General features: G+C 37.1%; 1 protein-coding gene across 4 annotated transcripts in view; it reads left to right on the top strand.

Moving 5' to 3' along the window:
* Positions 1-842: 842 nt before the first annotated feature.
* Positions 843-21,081, top strand: part of LOC128988613 (uncharacterized) — a 73,936-nt gene continuing 53,697 nt past the window's right edge. For all 4 annotated transcript variants that reach the window (XM_054410092.1, XM_054410085.1, XM_054410077.1 and 1 more), the window contains exons 1-4: positions 843-1,408; positions 11,025-11,192; positions 12,036-12,224; positions 14,454-14,567. In XM_054410092.1, coding sequence (XP_054266067.1) covers positions 1,187-1,408; positions 11,025-11,192; positions 12,036-12,224; positions 14,454-14,567 — 693 coding nt within the window. In that variant the 5' untranslated portion in view covers positions 843-1,186. The remainder of the gene's footprint in view (positions 1,409-11,024; positions 11,193-12,035; positions 12,225-14,453; positions 14,568-21,081) is intronic.

Below are 21,081 nucleotides of genomic sequence, written 5' to 3'. Positions count from 1 at the left end.
GAAATAAGTAAAGTTCTCACACTAAGGTTTTTGTTGCTGCTTGGTTCAAATTAGCTGTTGTCATAAATGTATAAAGAACTAATGGTGTTGCACCCAGTTGGTAAACCGAGTAACCTTTTAATGCTATTGAATATCATAGAAACAAATTGTGTAGTTGAAACAGCTGGCAAAATTATTTAATTCCTTTTAAATATGAATACTCATAAGGTTAACATGGGAAACTCTAGAGCCGCTGGGGCGGAGCCCGAAAGGATTTTTGAGGTAAGAATATGTCTATATGTTAATCGGGAATGTGAGCTATCATCATACCAAATTTCAACACAATCCGACCAGTAGTCGGATAATTTAAATTATTCGACTACAGCAAAATTATTAACTATTAACTATATTAACTATGTTTTAGCAAAATTATTTTAAATTATTGACTAAAACATATACTGTGACTTCAGTTAATGCGTGATTGATCTTCAAACAAACAAACAAACACACAAACTTTCACATTTATAATATTAAGTATGAATATGATGTATAAATTAATTATGTGCAAATGTTTAGTCTGACAAAAATTGGTTTGTGAGATGTCTAAATATCTTAAGGATCATCAAACATTTGATTAACGCACTCAAACTTTACTTACATGAAGCGAAAATTTCAGTTATCTGTTAGCAATAGAATTAATCGTCTACTGACACTAAAATTGTGTAATAAATCATTTACACGATATACAGAATCAATGCCACCCAGGGCTACATGTTGATAATATCTACCTTCAACATTGATGATATCTTTTACTCAGCTGGTGACTGGTGAGGGTGAGAAAAAATTTCTGCTAGGTGGATGACAGACGGAGACAAACGTCAGTGTCAGTTCAGTTAAATTTTTCTGCTGCTTTCGGTTTTGTTGTGTTAAATTAAAAACAACAAACAAAGGAGTGATCAACTAAGGAAACGCCATGGTCACTTTGTGAACTTGGAAGTTTAAAACTGGTTCTTGAGGTATTCATTCAGTGAATTGTACAAGTGTTATTTTGTAAGCGGAAACAAAGACATCAAGGTTCAAGAAACTAAGTACTAACTAGTACTGATTACTGAAGGTTTTAGAGTGACTTCACTTGACTATACGTTTGATCTGATGTTCTTATCCTTAAAGTAGAGTTTCAGTTTTTCTTAAATTTGAAATTTCCAATATGTTTTCTATTTTTAAATATTTACCTCTTTTAGTTTTAACGTTTAGTTTTAACAAAAGTTATTGCAATCTTGCTGAATTCCAAGCTAATATTGATGGTTTTATGAATACGTTTGATGAAGCATATCCAACTGATAGTCCTACTTCAACTGATGAGATCACTGTTGAGAATGAATTCTTATCAGAGTCTTCAGCCCTGGAAGAAAGACCAAAAGATTATGAGGTAGGTTGTCATTATGTATTAAATTACGTACCAGTATTTCAGGTTAGGACTTCCTGTTCCTAATAAAAGTTGGCCTAAATTTTCAAATAAACTTAATTGGATTGTTAAGTAATTAGCCCTATCTTTACTGTGATAAAGCTAGTGATCACATTGAAATATTTGCATTTAGAGATGGTAATTTAAATCGCATAGGCTACAGTAAATATAAACGTGAGCGTTAACTGCTACATTAATGTAGAGACATTTGCTCAATGCTGTTGGGTTGGTATTCAAATTAAGTGTTGTGAAAATGTTGTCTAGGTGACTGTACATACCACCAAGAAAGGGCTTAAGCCAGGCAAAATTTTCTTCTACCGGCAACAAAAAATGCTTGGCCTATTATAAGTTGAAAGCTCTCACAGAGATCTGTCTAGGTAGCTAAAATTTTGGTGTTTGGTGTTGTTGTGGATTGTGGTGTTTTTTCCTATGTTTGTTAGCCTTTATTTATTTATTTATTTATTCATATGGTAGGCCTGTAGCAAGGCCACACTAAAAAAACAGGCTGTAATGCTCGTCAAACATGACGTCACGATAGAAGACGGCAATGACGTATTTTTGCCGTTTGTGATCAGCTGCTTGTTTTAATCTTTCCTTGGAAAATAAATAAATAAATACCCTCTGTCACAAAAATATCAAACATTACGTCATTGCTGTCTTCTATCGTGACGTCATGCTTGACGAGCATTACAGCCTGTTTTTTTAGTGTGGCCTTGTCTATAGCCTACACAATTTTTACAATAAATACAATAGATACAACAAAATAAATGATAACTTAAGTTAGGCCTGTTTAATATGTTCACAATCTACTCCCAAACATAAGTTTAGTTGCTCGTTCATCAGTTGATGAGTAAATTCTAGGACAATAAGAAAGGGAGTGTTAACTGCTACAAAGTACTAGGTTACTTACAGCAATGTGCCGGTTTTCTCTGAATTTACAAATAAATGTCAATGAGTTTGTCAAGAAAACACACCATGGAAATTCCCCGATAGTTTGCTGACAAATTGACTAAGTCAGCGCCATCAATATTTTGAATGGATCACGGTATCCGATATCATGCACCCTGAGTCCTTGGGAAGCTGTAGGGCCTAGCCGCTGGGATAGGGCCTCTCAGCAACTTAGTTCAGGGATCGACGAGGGGAGTCGACTCAGCAGGTGGGAGATGGCGTCTTCGATGGGAACGGAAGCGATGTTTTTGTGGGGACGATGGTATAGCCAAAATGGCATAAGATCACACAAATACACTATCTCCAAATTTTCAAATTAATCTTGCACTTATACTTTTAATACTTTTAATACTTTTCGATGAAATGGCGACCATTCAAAGTAGGTATTTTAAGCCAAGTATGAATGAAAATGAGTATAGGATGAGTGGCGCGATCTTGTAGTCTTGTTAGTGACTAAGGCCGACATATTCCTTAGACACAGCTGTTAATTAATAGCCCATACAGCTAATGGCAACTAAGGGACCTACAGTTTATAGTGGAATCTGAACCACATTGTTACCTTGGTATAGCCTATACGAATTGGTCTAATTATCAGGATAGTACTGCGGATAGTCGTAGTACTCACTCGTGCGGACGTTAATCCACACCAGAGAGTATCGCATCCACAGTGCATGCCTATAAATATCCACAATTCGTGACCTCCTAGTAGCTGGATTACAGGACGACGCCACCCGTCCCAGTCCCAAATATAAAACCAGATTGAATGTAAACAATTAAACGAAACCGGATGCTTTTTTGAAAAATGTCAAGTCTGTGCACAATCTTGAGCACAAGTTTGAGTAGGTAAACGTTTTAATAAAACTAATCACTGTCTATAAACTCTATACAGTAGACTCTTGATAATTCGAAATTGGTGGGCCAAGCATATAAATTTGAATTATCAAGAGTTTTGAATTATCAAGAGTTCGATTTATCGGGAGAAAAACAAACCATTCGAATTACAGAGAGTTCATTTGTTTAATACATACAAAGGTACAGCACGTTACAATAAAACATCATACCGTATTTTAGTACACTTTTAAACAATCAACGGCTTATTTTTCAGTTACTGTAGTTGCAAAGAAATCTATTATTTAGCGCCATATATTTCGCCAATAGCTGAACTATCAGCTGTCGACAACTATGATTGTGCTCAAGGAGATGTCGCGCAATCTAGAGATCGGATTGCCAACTTAGAAAAACAAGTCAGCAAAATAATTCAGACTACTGCTCTAACTAAACAAACATCAAAACGTCCAACACTAGCCTACCATGGGAACAGGATGTACTTGTACTGTATAGTTTCCTGTTATAACAGGAAGAGATAACTTCGATTTATAGAGTGTTTTGCCGACTAAACTTCGAATTAGGCCAGGCGCACACAGGCGATTTTGAGTCGCGCAACAGTTGCCCGACTAAAATGTTCAACATTGTTTTAAATTGGAGTGCGCACACGAAGGAAACAGTCTGGGGACAGTCGCGCAACTGTTGCAACCGATGTTCCCGGACCCAATTTGCCAGCGACTGCTCTGCGACTGAATTGTTGCGGGACTGTCGCTCCAGGTTTGGTATCCATTGAAACAAGTGTAGATGCGCACACATGCAACTAAATAGTCGCTGTGTCGCTCAGTCTCACCCCAGGAGGAGTTCAACTACTCGTGGCCAGAACTGTCACTAGTGTTTGCTCTCTTGTTGTGTGAAGATTTTAGAAAATTACAAGTATGAGTGTGCGTGATGCGTCAATGATGAGGATGTCGAACAATTAATTGATGAAGTAGAGAAGAGGCCGACTTTATTTAAAGTCATTGAAACTGTCCTTTCACAAGTCGCTCACTATATATGTGGGATGAGCCCAGTATCTCCTCTTTTTCTTTCGCGCGCGAAACTTCAGCAACAAAGCACATACTACGGCTGTATCATTGAAATCCATTCGGAACGCTGTAACGAATGTATTTCCAACACCTCTCAAGACTAGATCCGCGACTAAAAAGTTGCCTGTGTGCGCACTCCTGCTCAACTGTCGCTAGACTTCAGAGTCTCCGAGAGAGTTGCGCAACAGTCCCCCGATTAGTCGGGCAACAGTTGCGCAACTCAAAATCGCCTGTGTGCGCCTGGCCTTACTGCGTGACTGATTTATAGAGTGTTTTTTCGACGAAACTTCGAATTACAGCATGACTTCGAATTATAGAGTGTTAACCGACGAAACTTCGAATTACTGAGTTACTTCGAATTATAGAGTGTTTTTCCGACGAAACTTCGAATTACTGCGTGTTACAAATTGACCTGCCCTCTATTTGGACTTTGAAATACCGAGTGTATCAAAATGCATGGTAAAAATTTGAAATATTGAGAGATTCTCTAGGGACTGAGCGTTCATTTTGAATTATCGAAAGTTTTGAATTATCAAGTGTTTGAATTACCAAGAGTGGACTGTAATAAGAAAGATAACATAACTTTTATAGTATAGCCTATTGATGTGTTTGAACGATAAAATAATGTTTTTTGCGGTAATTGCGGTGTGATAGTTTATGACTGTGATGTACGTGTGTTGCCGGAACAATACTACATGCGGAACTAATTCAAATACCTACCGTAGTGGTTGATGATTGTAAACGTCTTTCCCTCTCCACTAACATTCAAATTGACCAATGAGAGGACGGGACCAGGGCCGGATTTAACATTTTGGTGCCCGTATGCCCAATAATATTTCTGCCCCCTAGTAGGATTAAATTGACTTTGGTAAAAACTATATCAGGCCTATAGGCCCTCTGTTAATAGCTTTAACACCACTCCCTCAATAAAATTATATCAATGCAAGTTTTTTTGAAGAATTTATTTGGTTCTGATCTGACTGGCCTTAACAAAATGCCATCTTAAAAACTTTTAAATTTTATGTATATTAGGTCTAAATAGAGAGCTCGCATTTGTGGGACTGAATCAAAACGATCTTGCCACAGAACATTCCTGCACAAAGCATGGCCTTTGCTGCTGCCGTTGTGGCTTTACAATTCAGGCCCAAAAACATGAACTCCGTAGAGTGCATGATACCATAGATTAAAAATAAACCAATCCCCTAGATGTTAGATTATTTTGCTATCCTTATGTATCAGCTGTAGACAAATTCTTGTTATTTCAGTTATTTAAAACCTCGTTTAACAAAATAAAGGGATCCACAATTTACTTGCTCGTTCCCTGGTTTTATTACAAGAAATTCAAACACATATCATAAAATTAATGCTAATACTAGGTGGCGTTCGCAGAGGCATCCACAAAATTGAGCGGAGCCTTCAATGGTTCATATTATATTGTTTTTTGTCATACTGCATTAAAAACAGTAGTTTTTAATGCATACGTTGCGGGTCTAAAGCAGCATTTTTGATATTTAGGGAGTAAAAATCGTAATTAGCCTCTATGTAGTAAAAATCAGCTGTTGTCAACTCAGTTGTAAATTTCGATTGTAAACGATTGCATGTATCGAAAATATGTATTGATTCGTGCTTTGTAATCATTTTAACATACAGTCTACAGTCTCTTCCCATAGCATTTTAGCATTGCAGATACATTAATCCATTCCCAAACACAACACTGTTCACCTTTACTACTTCCTTCGCCACACCCTACGTCGTGGACCTGTTTCCCTCTCTTCCAATAGCACTTTAGGATTGAAAATACATTAATGTAATTGCCAAAGACAGTTCCCACACTCTGCACTGCTAGCCGTACTACTTCCTTCACCATTTACTACGTCATAGACCTGTTTCCTTCCCTTCTCATAGCATTTTAGTAATGAAGATACATTATTCTAGCTGCCACAGACGGATCTCACACTATGCTGATGCCCATTTGGGGATTCATATTTCATAAATTGTTTTTTGTACCATTCAATTGATGTTCTGTATTGAAATAATAAAAAATTCATTCATTCATTCATTCATTCATTCATTCATTCATTCATTCATACTTTACTACTTCCTAAGCCACTTCCTACGTCGTGGACCTGTATTCATCACTTTCCATAGCATTTTAGTATTTTAGATACGTTAATCTAATTGCCACAAACATTCCCACACTCCGAACTGCTAGCCTTTACTACTTCTTTCACCATTCCCTATGTCGTGGGGCATGCTTCCATCCCTTCTCTAGCGGTTTCCATTTCCCACACTCCTCACTGCTCACCTTACTACTTCTTTCACCTCTTCCTACGTCGCGGATGCGTTTCCCTGTCTTCCCATAGCATTTTAAGATTGTAGATACCTAAATCTAATCGTCATAAACAGATCGCACACTCCAAACAACTCGCCTTTACTACTTCCTTCACCACTTCCTACATCGCGGACCTGTTTCCTCCCTTTCGGTAGCATTTTAGGATTGCAGATACCTTAATCTAATCGTCATAAACAGTTACCACATTCCGGACAGCTCCCATTGACTACTTACTTCGCCACTTCCTTCGTCGTGGACCTGTTTTCCTCCCTTCTCATAGAATTTTTGGAATGCAGATACCTTAATCTAATGGTAAAAAACAGTTCCCACAGTACGGACTGCTTGCCTTTACCACTTCCTTCACTGCTTCCTACGTCACGGACCTGTTTTCCTCCCTTCCCATAGCATTTTAGGATTGCAGATACCTTAATCTAATGGTGAAAAACAGTTCCCACAGTCCGGACTGCTTGCTTTTACTACTTACTTCACCGCTTCCTATGTCACGGACCTGTTTTCCTCCCTTCCCATAACATCATAGGATTGCAAATACCTTAATCTAATGGTCACAAACAGATCCCACAACCCAAACAGCTCGCCTTTAGTAATTCCTTCACCACTTCCTACGTCGCGGACCTGTTTCCATCCCTTCCAATAGCATTTTAGGATTGCAGATACCTTAATCTAATCGTCATAAACAGTTCCCAAACTCCTGACAGCTGGCATTGACTACTTCCTTCACCACTTCCTTCGTCGTGGACCTGTTTTCCTCCCTTCCCATAGAATTTTAGGAATGCAGATACCTTAATCTAATCGTCATAAACAGTTTCCACACTCCAGACTGCTCGCATTTACTACTTCCTTCACCACTTCCTACGTCACGGACCTGTTTTCCTCCCTTTCCATAGAATTTTAGGAATGCAGATACCTTAATCTAATCGTCATAAACAGTTCCCAAACTCCGGACAGCTCGCATTGACTACTTCCTTCACCACTTCTCCTTCGTCGTGGACCTGTTTTCCTCCCTTCCCATAGAATTTTAGGAATGCAGATACCTTAATCTAATCGTCATAAACAGTTTCCACACTTCAGACTGCTCGCCTTTACTACTTCCTTCACCACTTCCTATGTCGTGGACCTGTTTTCCTCCCTTCCCATAGAATTTTAGGAATGCAGATAGCTTAATCTAATCGTCATAAGCAGTTTCCACTTTCCAGACTGCTCGCCTTTACTACTTCCCTCACCACTTCCTACGTCGCGTACCTGTTTTCCTACCTTCCCATAGAATTTTAGGAATGCAGATACCTTAATCTAATCATCATAAACAGTTTCCACACTTCAGACTGCTCGCCTTTACTACTTCCTTCACCACTTCCTATGTCGTGGACCTGTTTTCCTCCCTTCCCATAGAATTTTAGGAATGTAGATAGCTTAATCTCATCGTCATAAGCAGTTTCCACTTTCCAGACTGCTCGCCTTTACTACTTCCTTCACCACTTCCTACGTCGCGTACCTGTTTTCCTCCCTTCCCATAGAATTTTAGGAATGCAGATACCTTAATTTAATCGTCATAAACAGTTTCCACACTCCAGACTGCTCGCCTTTACTAATTTCTTCACCACTTTATACGTCACGTACCTCAAGCTAGTGTCGTCATTTGATTATAATTATGATCCATACCGTTTCTGTTCAAATATCTGTGGAATAATGCTATCAGCTATGTCTTTATCTAATGCATTCAAAATTCAACTGCTGATCATATGTCTTTGTTTATGTGTCAAATTCTGCTTCCATAAGGGTTACATTGAAACTTTGAGACCCAGTGGGGCGGATTCCTGAGAGACTTTTTTAACGCCATATAGATGTTGGCACTCACCGATATGGTCTTTATCACCATGCAAAATTTGAAAACGATTGATTCAGCCGTCTAGGAGGAGTTTGCGTATTACGAAATGCATAAGATTCGACGTATAAGAGCTTCGCTCGCTCTGCTCAATAATAAAAAATATTTTGTCAACACTAGCAGCCAGTGTCACTACCATGAGCTAGACATTTAAAACAATCTTTAATACTTTAATTATTTTACAATTTGATAGAAGTCCACTTGTGTTGGTTAGTCTATGGTTATACTGCATCCAAATTATATTCGCAAGGCAAAAAAAAAAGCAATGCTTTAAAGAGTATTGCATTTTTTTAAACCTATTGCAGACTCAGATTACTGTTTATTTCCTATTTTTAAAAACAATGTTGTTCATCAAAAGATTAGTAACCTTTGTTTTACGAGTTGAGGGTGGTAACGGTGTCTCCACAATATTGTTGTGAGGTGGGACCGCTAAAAAAACTAATTTAGTACCGGTAGTTAAATGGAAATTCGCTTAGTCTGCAGGTTTGCTGTGGAGGGGGTATTTTTAATCGAATGGGTGTGTTACAACAAATTAGTTTTAAAGAACCCCGTTATTATTCTCTGCATTCTCATCCCGTTGTGAATGATTAAAAGTAGCAGTCATACTGCTAACACAGTGCTGGTGCTCAAGTTGTTCGTCGAATCATACCCACGAGCGCTAGTCTTGTCATGTGCTTGCTTATAACTGCAGCTACTCGGTCGGCCGATGGTGGCGTGATAGCTCAGATGGCTAAGGCGTTGCATTGACGAATGCAGCGTTGATGTCATTCTACACGAGCGGGTTCAAATCTCGTGTGACGTGTGCAGTCCTGACTAAGCTTAATAATGTGTGGCTTAGCTGGCAGGAGAGGCCCACCTTAAATAAACGGTGTCCAGCTTGGGTGTGAATGTGTGTATTTACACCAGTGGCATTTTTTACGTTTTGAAAGGGAACGGTCCAAACCCTGGTCTTGTTACTATCTAAGGTCAACCTTTTTGTTAGATCGGATCATTAATTCATAGCCCAATGACAAATGGCATCTGGGTCTGGAAACAATCTCGCTTGGGTGGAAGTTAACAGCATTATTGAGTATAATAGGGTTTGCACACAACACCTGTTTTGCTATTTTTACATTAGTATAGAGGAGAAGGACACACTTTTTTGCTTTAATTTTGGTTAAAAATGGACACATCTTGTTCAGCAATTTACTGACATAACATAATAAATAAAAAATCCCGATTTTGATGATACTCTTCACTAGATAAATTGTTGTATAGGCTACATAAATTATTAGATGCCATTTCCAATTCATATGCTCAAAATAAGGTCAAAATGTAATCAAAAGTTGAATGATAAAGAGGAAGAATTATTTTATAGTTCAAAAAATCTTAACACAGTTAGTAACTACAATAACAAGAACTTTAAACAGACAATATGATAATGAATTTCTAAAATACGAACATTCAGCGTCTGCATGTTGGACCTGAGGTTATCAAGAGTTACTAGTTCATGGACAGTTTGTATCAATTAGTTTTCCCCAAAAATTTAGTTTGAAATCTCATTACAGTAAGTTAAATTAAATGATGCTCAATGAAACGCTAATGACATGGATGGCTAATACATATGGATCAAATGTCTTATCTTCAGAATTTTTTTGTTTTTTACATTATTGTATTCCATATTATAAATCAATTTAGTGGCCAACAAAATCAAATTGATTAGCCTACAATTTAACCGGCTTTTGTATGTATGTTCATCCTACCAAATATAATTATTTGTTTCTGCTAGATTCGTGTTTTTTGTCAGACCGCTTCGCATGCAAGAGCATAGGTATCACCTCAGACCCCTCCAAGTTCCCCAAGGGGGGGGGGGGGGTCATGTACATAACAAATTGTTAATTTTTGTAGCCCACCAACAATCTTAATCCAAGTAAATCTCATCTACTTTCTAATGTGGTTACTCTACTCACAAGTTATTTATATAGGTACTTTCACTGTTTATGTCAGGTGTGCCTCCACCTGTGGGTATGGCTCAACCAAAGATAGGTGGACTACTTATGAGTTACAGAGAGATGAAATTCCCTCAATTCTGTGGTGCTGTCTCCAGTCCAAGGCCTGCTCCACTGATAGATCCCACTTACAAAACTGATCAACCCAAAGCCCAATGCGTAGTAGTTCAGTGAACTCAAGGTTTCATAAGTTGTAGGTGTCATTGTATAGGAGTTTGGATCTTTGATATAGCTAATTATCTTATCAGCCCTTTTAACTCAAAGAGTTAATTAAACTACATTACAAAATTCACTGTATCAAAAGTGGGTGACTGTTTTGTGATATGACCCTCCTGCTCAAACTAAAAACCTCAAATCAACTGTCCCCTCATGTTCAAGCATGAATAATTGACTCTTTTTTGTTATCAGGACCACTGGGCATCAGTGCCTAATATACATAACAACGATAAATATAATGCATTCAGTCATTGTGGTATTATACATTTCTATATGGGTTGTACAGGAAACTGGTGGTGTCCAAGAGGAGCTAGTGGTGACTGAGACTGTCTTCCAACCAGGCAGTGAAATCCGACATGAGGTCAATGAAGATCTGATGAAGATGGCTACCAGGCTGGTGTCATCTATCAGTCCTGACCTGGAGTTGGTTAACATCACTGAGGCTGTGTCCATGGTAAGTGAACTGGTAGCTGAGACTGTGTTCCAACCTGGCAGTGAGATCAGATATGAGATCAATGAAGATCTGGTGAATATGGCTACCAGACTGGTGTCATCTATCAGTCCTGACCTAAAGTTTGTCAGTTCTTCTTATTTGTAAATTTAAGAGAGAAAATTATTCTCTCAAATTAACACTATTCAACCAAATTCAGTGATCAAAGAAATTTAATAAATTTGTATATTCTGCTGGTCAAACAGGGTGTACACCAAATGGAAAAATAGGGGAAAGATTCATGAATTTGAAGGGACCTGGATAAAACTGGGGAAAATTAGGAACTTTCAGAGTTATTTTGGGATATTTATTTCAGCCATAATTACTACAGTAGAAGTGTTGGAGCTCGATTTCCGAGCTGAGTTGAGCCTGGCCAAGAGGTTGAGCACAAAGTTGGAAAATCGAGCTTGAGCCGAGCTTTTACAATCAGGATCGTAAAACGTGTCTGCGAAGTTTACGTGATCGAAAAATTCTTGCATTTGCCAATATCACGGAAGACACTGATGACTTTTCTGTGACCCGAGGTGACGATGATAATGTCTAGAAACAGCAGAAGATATTTAGGATTTTTCCGCTATCAGAGGAAAAGGTGTTTTTGTGATCTTAGGGAATTATGATAATAAAAATGAACACGATATTAGGGATTACAATTTTTGGAACGCTAGCTCTCTGAACTTTGGAACGATTCGATTATACAAATATGATATGAGAACAAACTTAAGATTTAGGCCCATGGATGTTACTTAAGAAAAAAAATAACCCTATGAATTCTAGCAAGTACATGATAACCAGAGCTGATTATTACAGGTAACAGACAAAGTTGAACGGTCGTTCTCTCTGAGAGTGGCGCAGCGTGACTGTGAAGCAGACTGCAGTATTGCCTGTCGTGTGGATGTGGTGAGTCATGGAGAGGAAGACACTGTCACTTGGCACAACTGTTTAGAGACCAACGAGGTCCCGAGAGCAAAGCGAGGTGCTGTGGGCGGCTTCAAACAGGTAGGAGGCATATTTCCGCAGTATTGTCTACTTTACGTTTGGTATGAAGTCTTATAAACTAAATGAAGGATGTTAAAAATGTAATACTGTAACTGTAGATTCCCTCACCTTGACCTGAACCATGCAGATTATAATGATGTTTTACTTCTAATGATATGAGTTTTCCTTTAATATTTTCATGAGCAAACTGAACAGATAAATAGAATTTATAGGCATACTGTTTTTCATATTTTGTCATATTTCTTAATCATTGCTCTTTTTCTTCTTGTTACACTATATTGTGTGAGGCAATATATATTTAATTTTCTTTTAAATGTCAATCTATTGTTATACTGTGCGGAAGATGGACTCGATCTCCAACCCCAGGCACTAGCCCATCTGGGGATTTTTTTCCCAAAACTTTGTTCTTTACATCATTTGCATTTAATATTTTTTATTGAAATAGAGCATCGTTCATTCGTTCATTCACCAGACGAATAATATGGGTATTTTAAGGAGCATAAAATTACCTATTAAAGAGGTGTTAACAATACGTCTATTTACTGTTAATTAAAACTTAAGAATCAATCTATTTAATGCATGCTACTTGAAATAAAAACTCGAAAATGCTAGTGGCTTTTGCTGAGACTTGTGTGGTCAGAAAGTGAGCAGAAGGGGTTGGTTATTTCAATGAGCCGTTTATCCTGATGACAGATGTGGGGGTCTTCTGGACATTTAATACATTTAATACTTCATCATATTAGTAACATACTTGGGAATAACGAATAGAAATTCTATCGAATAGCACTATTCATTAGTTTTTTTGGCTAACTTCTATTTTATTAGTTTGTTTTTAAATTAACTAACTAATAACTTCTATCAGTTACTTTTTACGGGACTAACTAATAACTTCTAACTAGTTAGAATTTTCAACTAACTTTCCCAATTATGCGGAAGCATCTCAAATACTGGTTATTTATTTCACGTGATCAGTGAGGGTTGCGTGCGGCCGTGAGAGGTCAGTGCCCTTGTAGACAAACAACGCGGGGGGTGGGGAAAGAGAAAGTCAAAGTCCAGTTGCTTTGGAATGCAGTGGGCCTGTGGAAGGGTAGTGACGGCCATTATCAACACCCCAAGCACTGATGGGTGGGAAGGGGAAATGTTTGTTTGGATTGATATATCAAGTGTCAAAACATTGTCTTTAGTTGATGTTCATTATCTGACAAGTTTTATGTCATTTGTTTATGTTGTAGTAATGTAAAATGTGACATGGTTTGATTAAAACACAAGTACCAGGGGACCGATCTTGCTCGAGGTGTTTGACTTGTTCAAGAGGTAAAAAATAGAGCTTATAAGCCTACAAATATTTTCAGTCTTACTACGATTAATTAAGTAGTAAAGTCAATTCGTTTTTGTTAGACATCCACTTATCCTCAATTTAGTCTACAAAACTTTTTAATTTGGACGATCAATCTATAAAATGTCCACAATAAGCTTCAATCAATTTAAAACTCATGATACATAACATCTGTTATCTGACGACCGTTATTGCATTAAGTCCCTGGGATCGTGGAACGTTGCAACTATAATTACGGGATGGTGTAATAACGCATCAATTCGTGCGGTGCATCGTCGAAAAATACAAATCTCCTTGGCCTTTCCTTTAGATTTTTAGTTCAATGTCAGTGTATATTGTTTTGCAGTAAAACACTTAATGTTTTTGAACAGTGGTAATTATCCCTTTGGTTAGTAAGACATCATACAATGCAAATGTATTATACAAGCAATTTTCAATAGCATTGAAATTGGAGGAAATCGTAGGAGCCATTTTTAAAATCATATCTTGCGCAATCTTTACTCATATTATAGTATTAGTAACCAAGATGTGACATTAAAAAATACTTTAATACTTTAAAACAACTGCCCAACGAACAACTAATTTCTACTAAAACTAACTTTATTTTCTATCAGTTAGTTTTTCAACTAACTAATAACTTCTATCAGTTACTTTTTAAACTAACTAACTTATAACTTCTATCAGTTACTTTTTACGGGACTAACTTATAACTTCTAACTAGTTAGAATTTTTGACTAACTTTCCCAACTATGATTAGTAAACATACAAACAATTGTTAAATCATATGCAATTCCATCACGGAAGGTGAAAAAGAGGCTATAAACAGACAATTCATTTATGGGGAAACCCCAAGTGTATTAAATGACACCAGAACTAAGAGTAGCAATGTCTAGGTGGACCAGGCTGAGGCTCAGGAGTTAGCAGAGATTGCGGCTCAGACTCTAGACTCCATTGATGCTGATGATGTGAGGCGAGTTGTCACACAGGTCATCCGAGCACAGAAACAGGTGACTAATCAACAGTTTATTGTGCAACCTGGTTAATAGTTCTCCAATGTTCTTCTGCAGATGATCAAGGAAACTGTAGCTAACTGAAGTATTGGCAAATTGAAAAATAAAGAGTAGTTCAATTCTAATGATGTTTTCTATCGATTACAATCACAAGCTATAAAATACTCAATTACTCTTGGCTTTATAATTTAAAATAGTGATGTTTCAATACCATAATTTATTGATTACCGATAGGCTACCTAGATTATCCATTGTATGTTCTCAATATCAATAACATTCAAATTCAAATTCAAATTCAAATTCAAATTATCTTTATTTATATTATGTACAAAACGTACAATAAATAGTGTCAAGCTTATAATTACTATGTACAAATACTTAACCTAAACAAAAAATACAGAAAATAAAACTATCTATAGCTGTATACATTCATAAACAGTTCATCTATTGAGTAGATGGGTTTTTCTATCAAAAATTCTTTAAGTTTTTGTCTAAACTTTTTTTATCCTTAATATCTTTTATTTCATCTGGTATTATCTTTAAAAACTTTACACCGGCATATGAGGGCTTATTTTTATACATTTCTAAGTTGTGTTTTGGTAGAACTATATTATTTTTGTTTCTAGTGTTGTATTGATGGGTTTCACTATGTGTTTTAAATTTTTCCTGGTTATTTTTTACATGTATTATACATTCGAGTACGTACAAACTAAACACAGTTAATATTTTCAAAACCTATCTCTTATAAACATTTGTGGAAACCACCAGCCATTCCGGGGATAGTGGACCAGTAGGAGTATATTTTTGGCTTTCTAATTATGCCCATATTGAAAATGCAAGCAATAAAACCTTTGATCTCTGGAACGCAAGTCGGTAACCACTTCTTGGTTCTAGAGTTATCACTGAACTCAGAACGCTCCAAACATTGTGATGCATATCTATTTGTTTCTCTAACAATGCTGTTTAGATGCAAAGTTGTGAAAAACAAATTGAAATATGAAACTGGGGGGGAATCTGGTGGTGGCATATGCTTTGGTCCTGGAAGTTCATGGTATGTTACTGGACAAAGTGGGAAATCAACATCAGGTCCAATTTCTTCCCAAATGTCTCCATCCGGTGCCCCTGGAATTGGGTTTTCATGTGCAATAGGGTCTAGCTGTATGGGCGGGTTCACTATTTGGTTAGGTTCATCTAGGCCTACCATGGCAATAGGGTCTGGCTGTTTGGGCGGGTTCACAATTTGGTTAGGTTCATCTAGGCCTACCATGGCAATAGGGTCTGGATATGCGGTCGGGTTCAATATTTCGTCAGGTTCATCTACCATCTCCTCCTCAAAAGTGGTGGATTGTACATTCCTAATTGGACTTATAGGAGGAGAATGGTGAGGATTTCGTCCACGCTTGGAAATAATTTGCTCTAACCTGGATGGTTTTCGCTTTTTGGGCGTTGACGACACAAATTCTTGTGTAGGCCCACTGTCGATGGATTCGTCTGCACTGTCGTCCTCAGAAGATGGTATATAATCCATGTCTTCGTCGGTATCGTCAGGTTCACTTGGCGAATCAGGTTCATCTTCATCTGTCGTAGGTACGTCGTCATCCTCCTCTTCAAAATCGGAAATATTCTGTGTCAGTTGGTCACTAAAAGACTGGTCAATTGTTAGTGTCCCAGTGTCATTTGAAGAGATATCACTGATCAAGGCACGAAGCCTTTCCTCGTCCCCGGCAAAGTTATCACGATCCATTGTTCATGATCCACTTTACAACAACTCGTTTTATAAATAGGCCTAACTCGCAAAACTACACAATATCTAAATATACGAAACTAAAATACCCCCGCCGCAGCAAACCTGCAGACTAAGCGAATTTCCATTTGCCTGATTGGATTTACACTAAAATGTCTCCTTAAAAATATCACATTTATCCCTATTTAAATAGAATCAGTTTAACACATACTTAGGTTTGCTGCAACAGGGAGGGTAAAAGTGTTTTTTTATGTAAAATGTTAATTGTTAGTAAGAAATAAAAACATGTCCCAAATTTGGGCAAAATATTTTAAAAAACAAGCAAACTACAACAGTTTACTTATTCTCCATAAGAATAACATGGGCATTTTAAATTTGCAATTTTTTGGAATTTTCTCCGTAACCATTAGGCGCATTACAACGCTTTAATATACTAAATTATTTGTTTTTTTAAGCTCTACAAAATAGTTCAGAAAGAAATTGCAAAATTTGATGTTTTTTGGGTCAAAAATGGGAAAAACCCATTTTTACCCCATAAAACCCCCCATAAACTCCCGTTCCCATGGCCCGATCATGCTGGTTCGCGAACTCGTTCGAATAAACGTAGGTTTACACGTTTGTACCAAATTTAATCAAAATCAGATCATTTTTGCTCGAGTTATCGCTCTAACGGACACATATATATATAAATATATATATATATATAAATATATATATATATATATAGGTATACTAGTGGGCCTTAAGTTGATACTTGTCTTAAATCTTACCTACTCTTGTTGATACTCAGTCTAAAGTTGATACTATCAACATTGGAGCACTCTGGTATCAACATTTCAGTTATATATTCACTTGTAAATCTATATAAATGCACTGCTAATGTTGATACTGTCGTATAACCTAAAAATCGGTCGTGGCGGACTTTGGTGTATATTCCCAGCATTTTGAGGTTATGTTATGTGGCTGTGCTCTACATAAATGCACTGCTAATGTTGATACCATCGTATCACCTAAAAACCGGTCTGTTAGTAGCCTATTGGTGTAGATGCGTGGACTTTGGTGCATATTCCCAGCATTTTGAGGTTATGTTGTGTGGCTGAGCTCTATATAAATGCACTGCTAATGTTGATACCATCGTATAACCAAAAAACTGGTCTGTTAATAGCTTATCGGTGTAGATTCGCGGACTTTGGTGGATATTCCAAGCATTTTGAGGTTATGTTATGTGGCTTAGCTCTACATAAATGCACTGCTAATGTTGATACCGTCGTACAACCTAAAAACCGGTCTGTTAATAGCGTAGTGGTATAGAGTGGCGGACTTTGGTACATATTCCCGGCATTTTGAGGTTATGTTATGTGGCTGAGCTCTATATAAATGCACTGCTAATGTTGATACCATCGTATAACCTAAAAACTGGTCTGTTAATAGCTTATCGGTGTAGATTCGCGGACTTTGGTGCATATTTCCAGCATTTTGAGATTATGTTATGTGACTGAGCTATAGATAATTGCACTGCTAATGTTGATACCGTCGCATAACCTAAAAATCTGTCATGTTAGTAGCCTATTGGTGTAGAGTGGCGGCCTTTGGTGCATATTCCCAGCATTTTGAGGTTATGTTATGTGGCTTAGCTCTATATAAATGCACTGCTAATGTTGATACTGTCGTATAACCTAAAAATCGGTCTGTTAATAGCCTAGTTGAGTGGAGTGGCGGACTTTGGTGCATATTCCCAGCATTTTGGTGCATATTCCCAGCATTTGAGGTTATGTTATGTGGCTGAGCTCTATATAAATGCACTGCTAATGTTGATACTGTCGTATAACCTAAATCCGGTCTGTTAGCCTAGTTGTGTAGAGTGGCGGACTTTGGTGCATATTCCCAGCATTTGAGGTTATGTTATGTGGCTGAGCTCTATATAAATGCACTGCTTGTGTTGATACTGTCGTATAACCTAAAAATCGGTCCGTTACCAGCCTAGTAATGTAGATTTTCAATCCTATTGTATGAATAGAAGCTTGATTTTAATGTCATTGACATAGAGCGCCAGCAGGCAGTGACCACAGAATTAAAATAGAACGGGCACGCCAAACGGTAGAGTGAAGTGAAGCCTGTTTCCAATGCTTCGCACCTAACCAACATTGTATGCCACTGTGACGAGTCACCCAATACGGTGCGCGCACCTAACTGTTTTGTATTTTTACTATCTATTTTACTATTTCCTAAACTATTTTTTAGTCACTGACACATTTTTAACAACTAAGAATGTAGTAGACGTAATGGTGTCAACATTTTTAAAACAATGCATATGACTCATCTTGTTTCCAAATGATAATTTCTTGGATCGTTTTTGTTATACCAGCTGATCAGCTTTTTTCTAATGTTTGGGATTGTACAGTTATGTTTTCTGTTTTCGCCTATAATAAAATGAGTTACTAAAGTTATTTAAATCTATTCTTTTACTAAAACACAGCAGTTTTCAAATGATAATTTCTTGAATCGCCATTTCAGACAAAGTATTAAATGTCTTAAAGTGTTAAAATAATCCATCGAATAGTTATCATCAATCAGTAGATTCATTTCTATGTACACACATGGCAAAATTAATATTGATTGTTTTATAAATTATATATTTATGGAATGATGGAGTGAGCTGTTTTTGGTGTAGTATGTAAGGAAAAGGTTACTCAGGGGAAATTCAAAACTAATACTGATTCCTGAAAAGGTAGGATAGAGGAGAAATATGGAGTCTTGAGGGTCTTAAATCAGTTCAGTAACTAGCCACCCCATAATTTTATACTTCAAGATTGTTAATATGAAACTAGCTGTAGATAATAAACTGGGATGGTAATGGGAAAGGATTAAATATATAATGATATTAAAAGTATCAGTAATTGTACATCGGCATTTAGAGGACAAAATGATGTGCGAGAGAGAACAATACCTTTTCCTACAGTCACCTGACAATGTGGGCTTTCTTGCACTGATTATAGAACAGAAAGCTGCTAATTGCTGCATTTACTTACTTCGCCGCACACTTTTGACTTTTCGCGCCGTTTTCTTCTTTGTCACACACGACACCACTCTCTACCAAATAACACAAAAAACGTGCTTTCATTATGCTCACAATCCTTTTACGCTGGGAAATGGGTTGATGACACTTAAAAATACCATGACTACGATCAGCTGGTGCAGCATTTCCCATTTTAATTTTTTTAATTCAAGCCTAACCTAAAAATGTGTTATAAAGTGTTTGGAAGACTAATTATTTATATGATTTTTAGTAATTGCAGGAAAAAATATAATGTGTAACAAAAGTGAAAAGTACCTTTGCTGCACACGAGAGGAAATAATGTTTACGCACGAGCCGTAGGTGATTGTGGAAAGTATCTCTAGAGAAAAATCATTTAAATTATTAGTCTTTCAAAGACAATGCACTGGGAATAGGGATCTGAAAAGAATCATCTGTCACATACCAAAGCCCCAGGTCAGTAAAGGAAATAGTAATTTAGGTTCAGTACAGGATGTATCAGTGGTAATTCTCGAGGGTTTTCTTCCAGAGTTAAACAGACGCTATTGTCTGAAATTCTATTTTATACCTTATTTTTTGTTGCTGACCTGATTGATGGGTCATAACAGTTGCTATAACTCATCAGAAGTCATTCCCTATGTTTGACTTGGTTAAAAAGATTGTGTATTAGGCAGAATTTAGTAATTTCGATCAGCGCAATCTGTAGGTGGCTCACATCAACTACGACGATTTTGGTCACAAAGCTGGCTATAAAGTTAACATGGGGATGGAATGTCTAGTTGTATTGATGGGTTAAAGCTAAATTTAATGGGTAAGAGTATGTGAACCACAGGAAAACTAAAAACACAGAGTAAGGAACTACTTATTTAGTTTATTAAAAAAAAGTAACTCAAAATGTTTTCAAGAGTCTACAGTCGAATAATCCAGCTATAATCTCTATATTAAATTCTATAACCTAATAACACGAATAACAGTAATATTTACAATGAGTTTAAAAGAATCAACTTACAGATTACCGATGTGTAACTCATTGAGATACTCGCCTCGCGATGTTTATAACAGTAATCAACATGTCCTGTAAATATTGTATCATATTCATAACCTGGGGCCCATTTCATAATAAACTACAAGTTACAAGTTACAACTTGTAACTTGTAATTTCCATTAGATTTGCATTGGGCGATCAGCTGATTTACTAATAATATTAGTTTGTAATTTATTATGAAATGGGCCCCAGGTATTGCTTTTTAATGTTTTCTACAAACATTTCCTGACTTATAGCCAAATAAGGTTGTCCACGATTATCTTCGTTATTGATAAACCTAAGGCATTCCGGCCGGTTTTCTCCTTCTCAAAATTCCTCGCTGTACAGGCAACACAGGTCATTGATAGAGGGCCAATCGAGAACCAAAAATCGTTTTGGGGTAGTGTTAGGGTGCATTTGTAACCTAATATAGTTGAGTTTGTCCAGGGTCAGGTGCTGGCTGTGATGAGTTAAGCCTACTACGCGCCACTGTTCTGTAGCTGCGGTCGTTATCACGATACGCCTCATGTCTATGTTTCGTTGTCGTTGCGTCGTAGGCATTTAAAAAAAAAACAGCAAATAAACAAATTTTAACTACACAAAAAACGATAAATGCACAAATTTAAGTTACAATTATGCTAACATGATCCGTCATAGCGACACAAAACAACGATAAATACACAAATTTAAGATACAACCATACTAACAC

The sequence above is a fragment of the Macrosteles quadrilineatus genome, unplaced genomic scaffold (assembly GCF_028750875.1).
Source record: "Macrosteles quadrilineatus isolate MER2022 unplaced genomic scaffold, UCM_ALF_1.0 Scaffold_1__1_contigs__length_201487025, whole genome shotgun sequence".
In the NCBI taxonomy this organism is placed as follows: domain Eukaryota; kingdom Metazoa; phylum Arthropoda; class Insecta; order Hemiptera; family Cicadellidae; genus Macrosteles; species Macrosteles quadrilineatus.
Note: the sequence above shows the minus strand (reverse complement) of the source record. Positions and strands in the feature narration are given on the sequence as shown.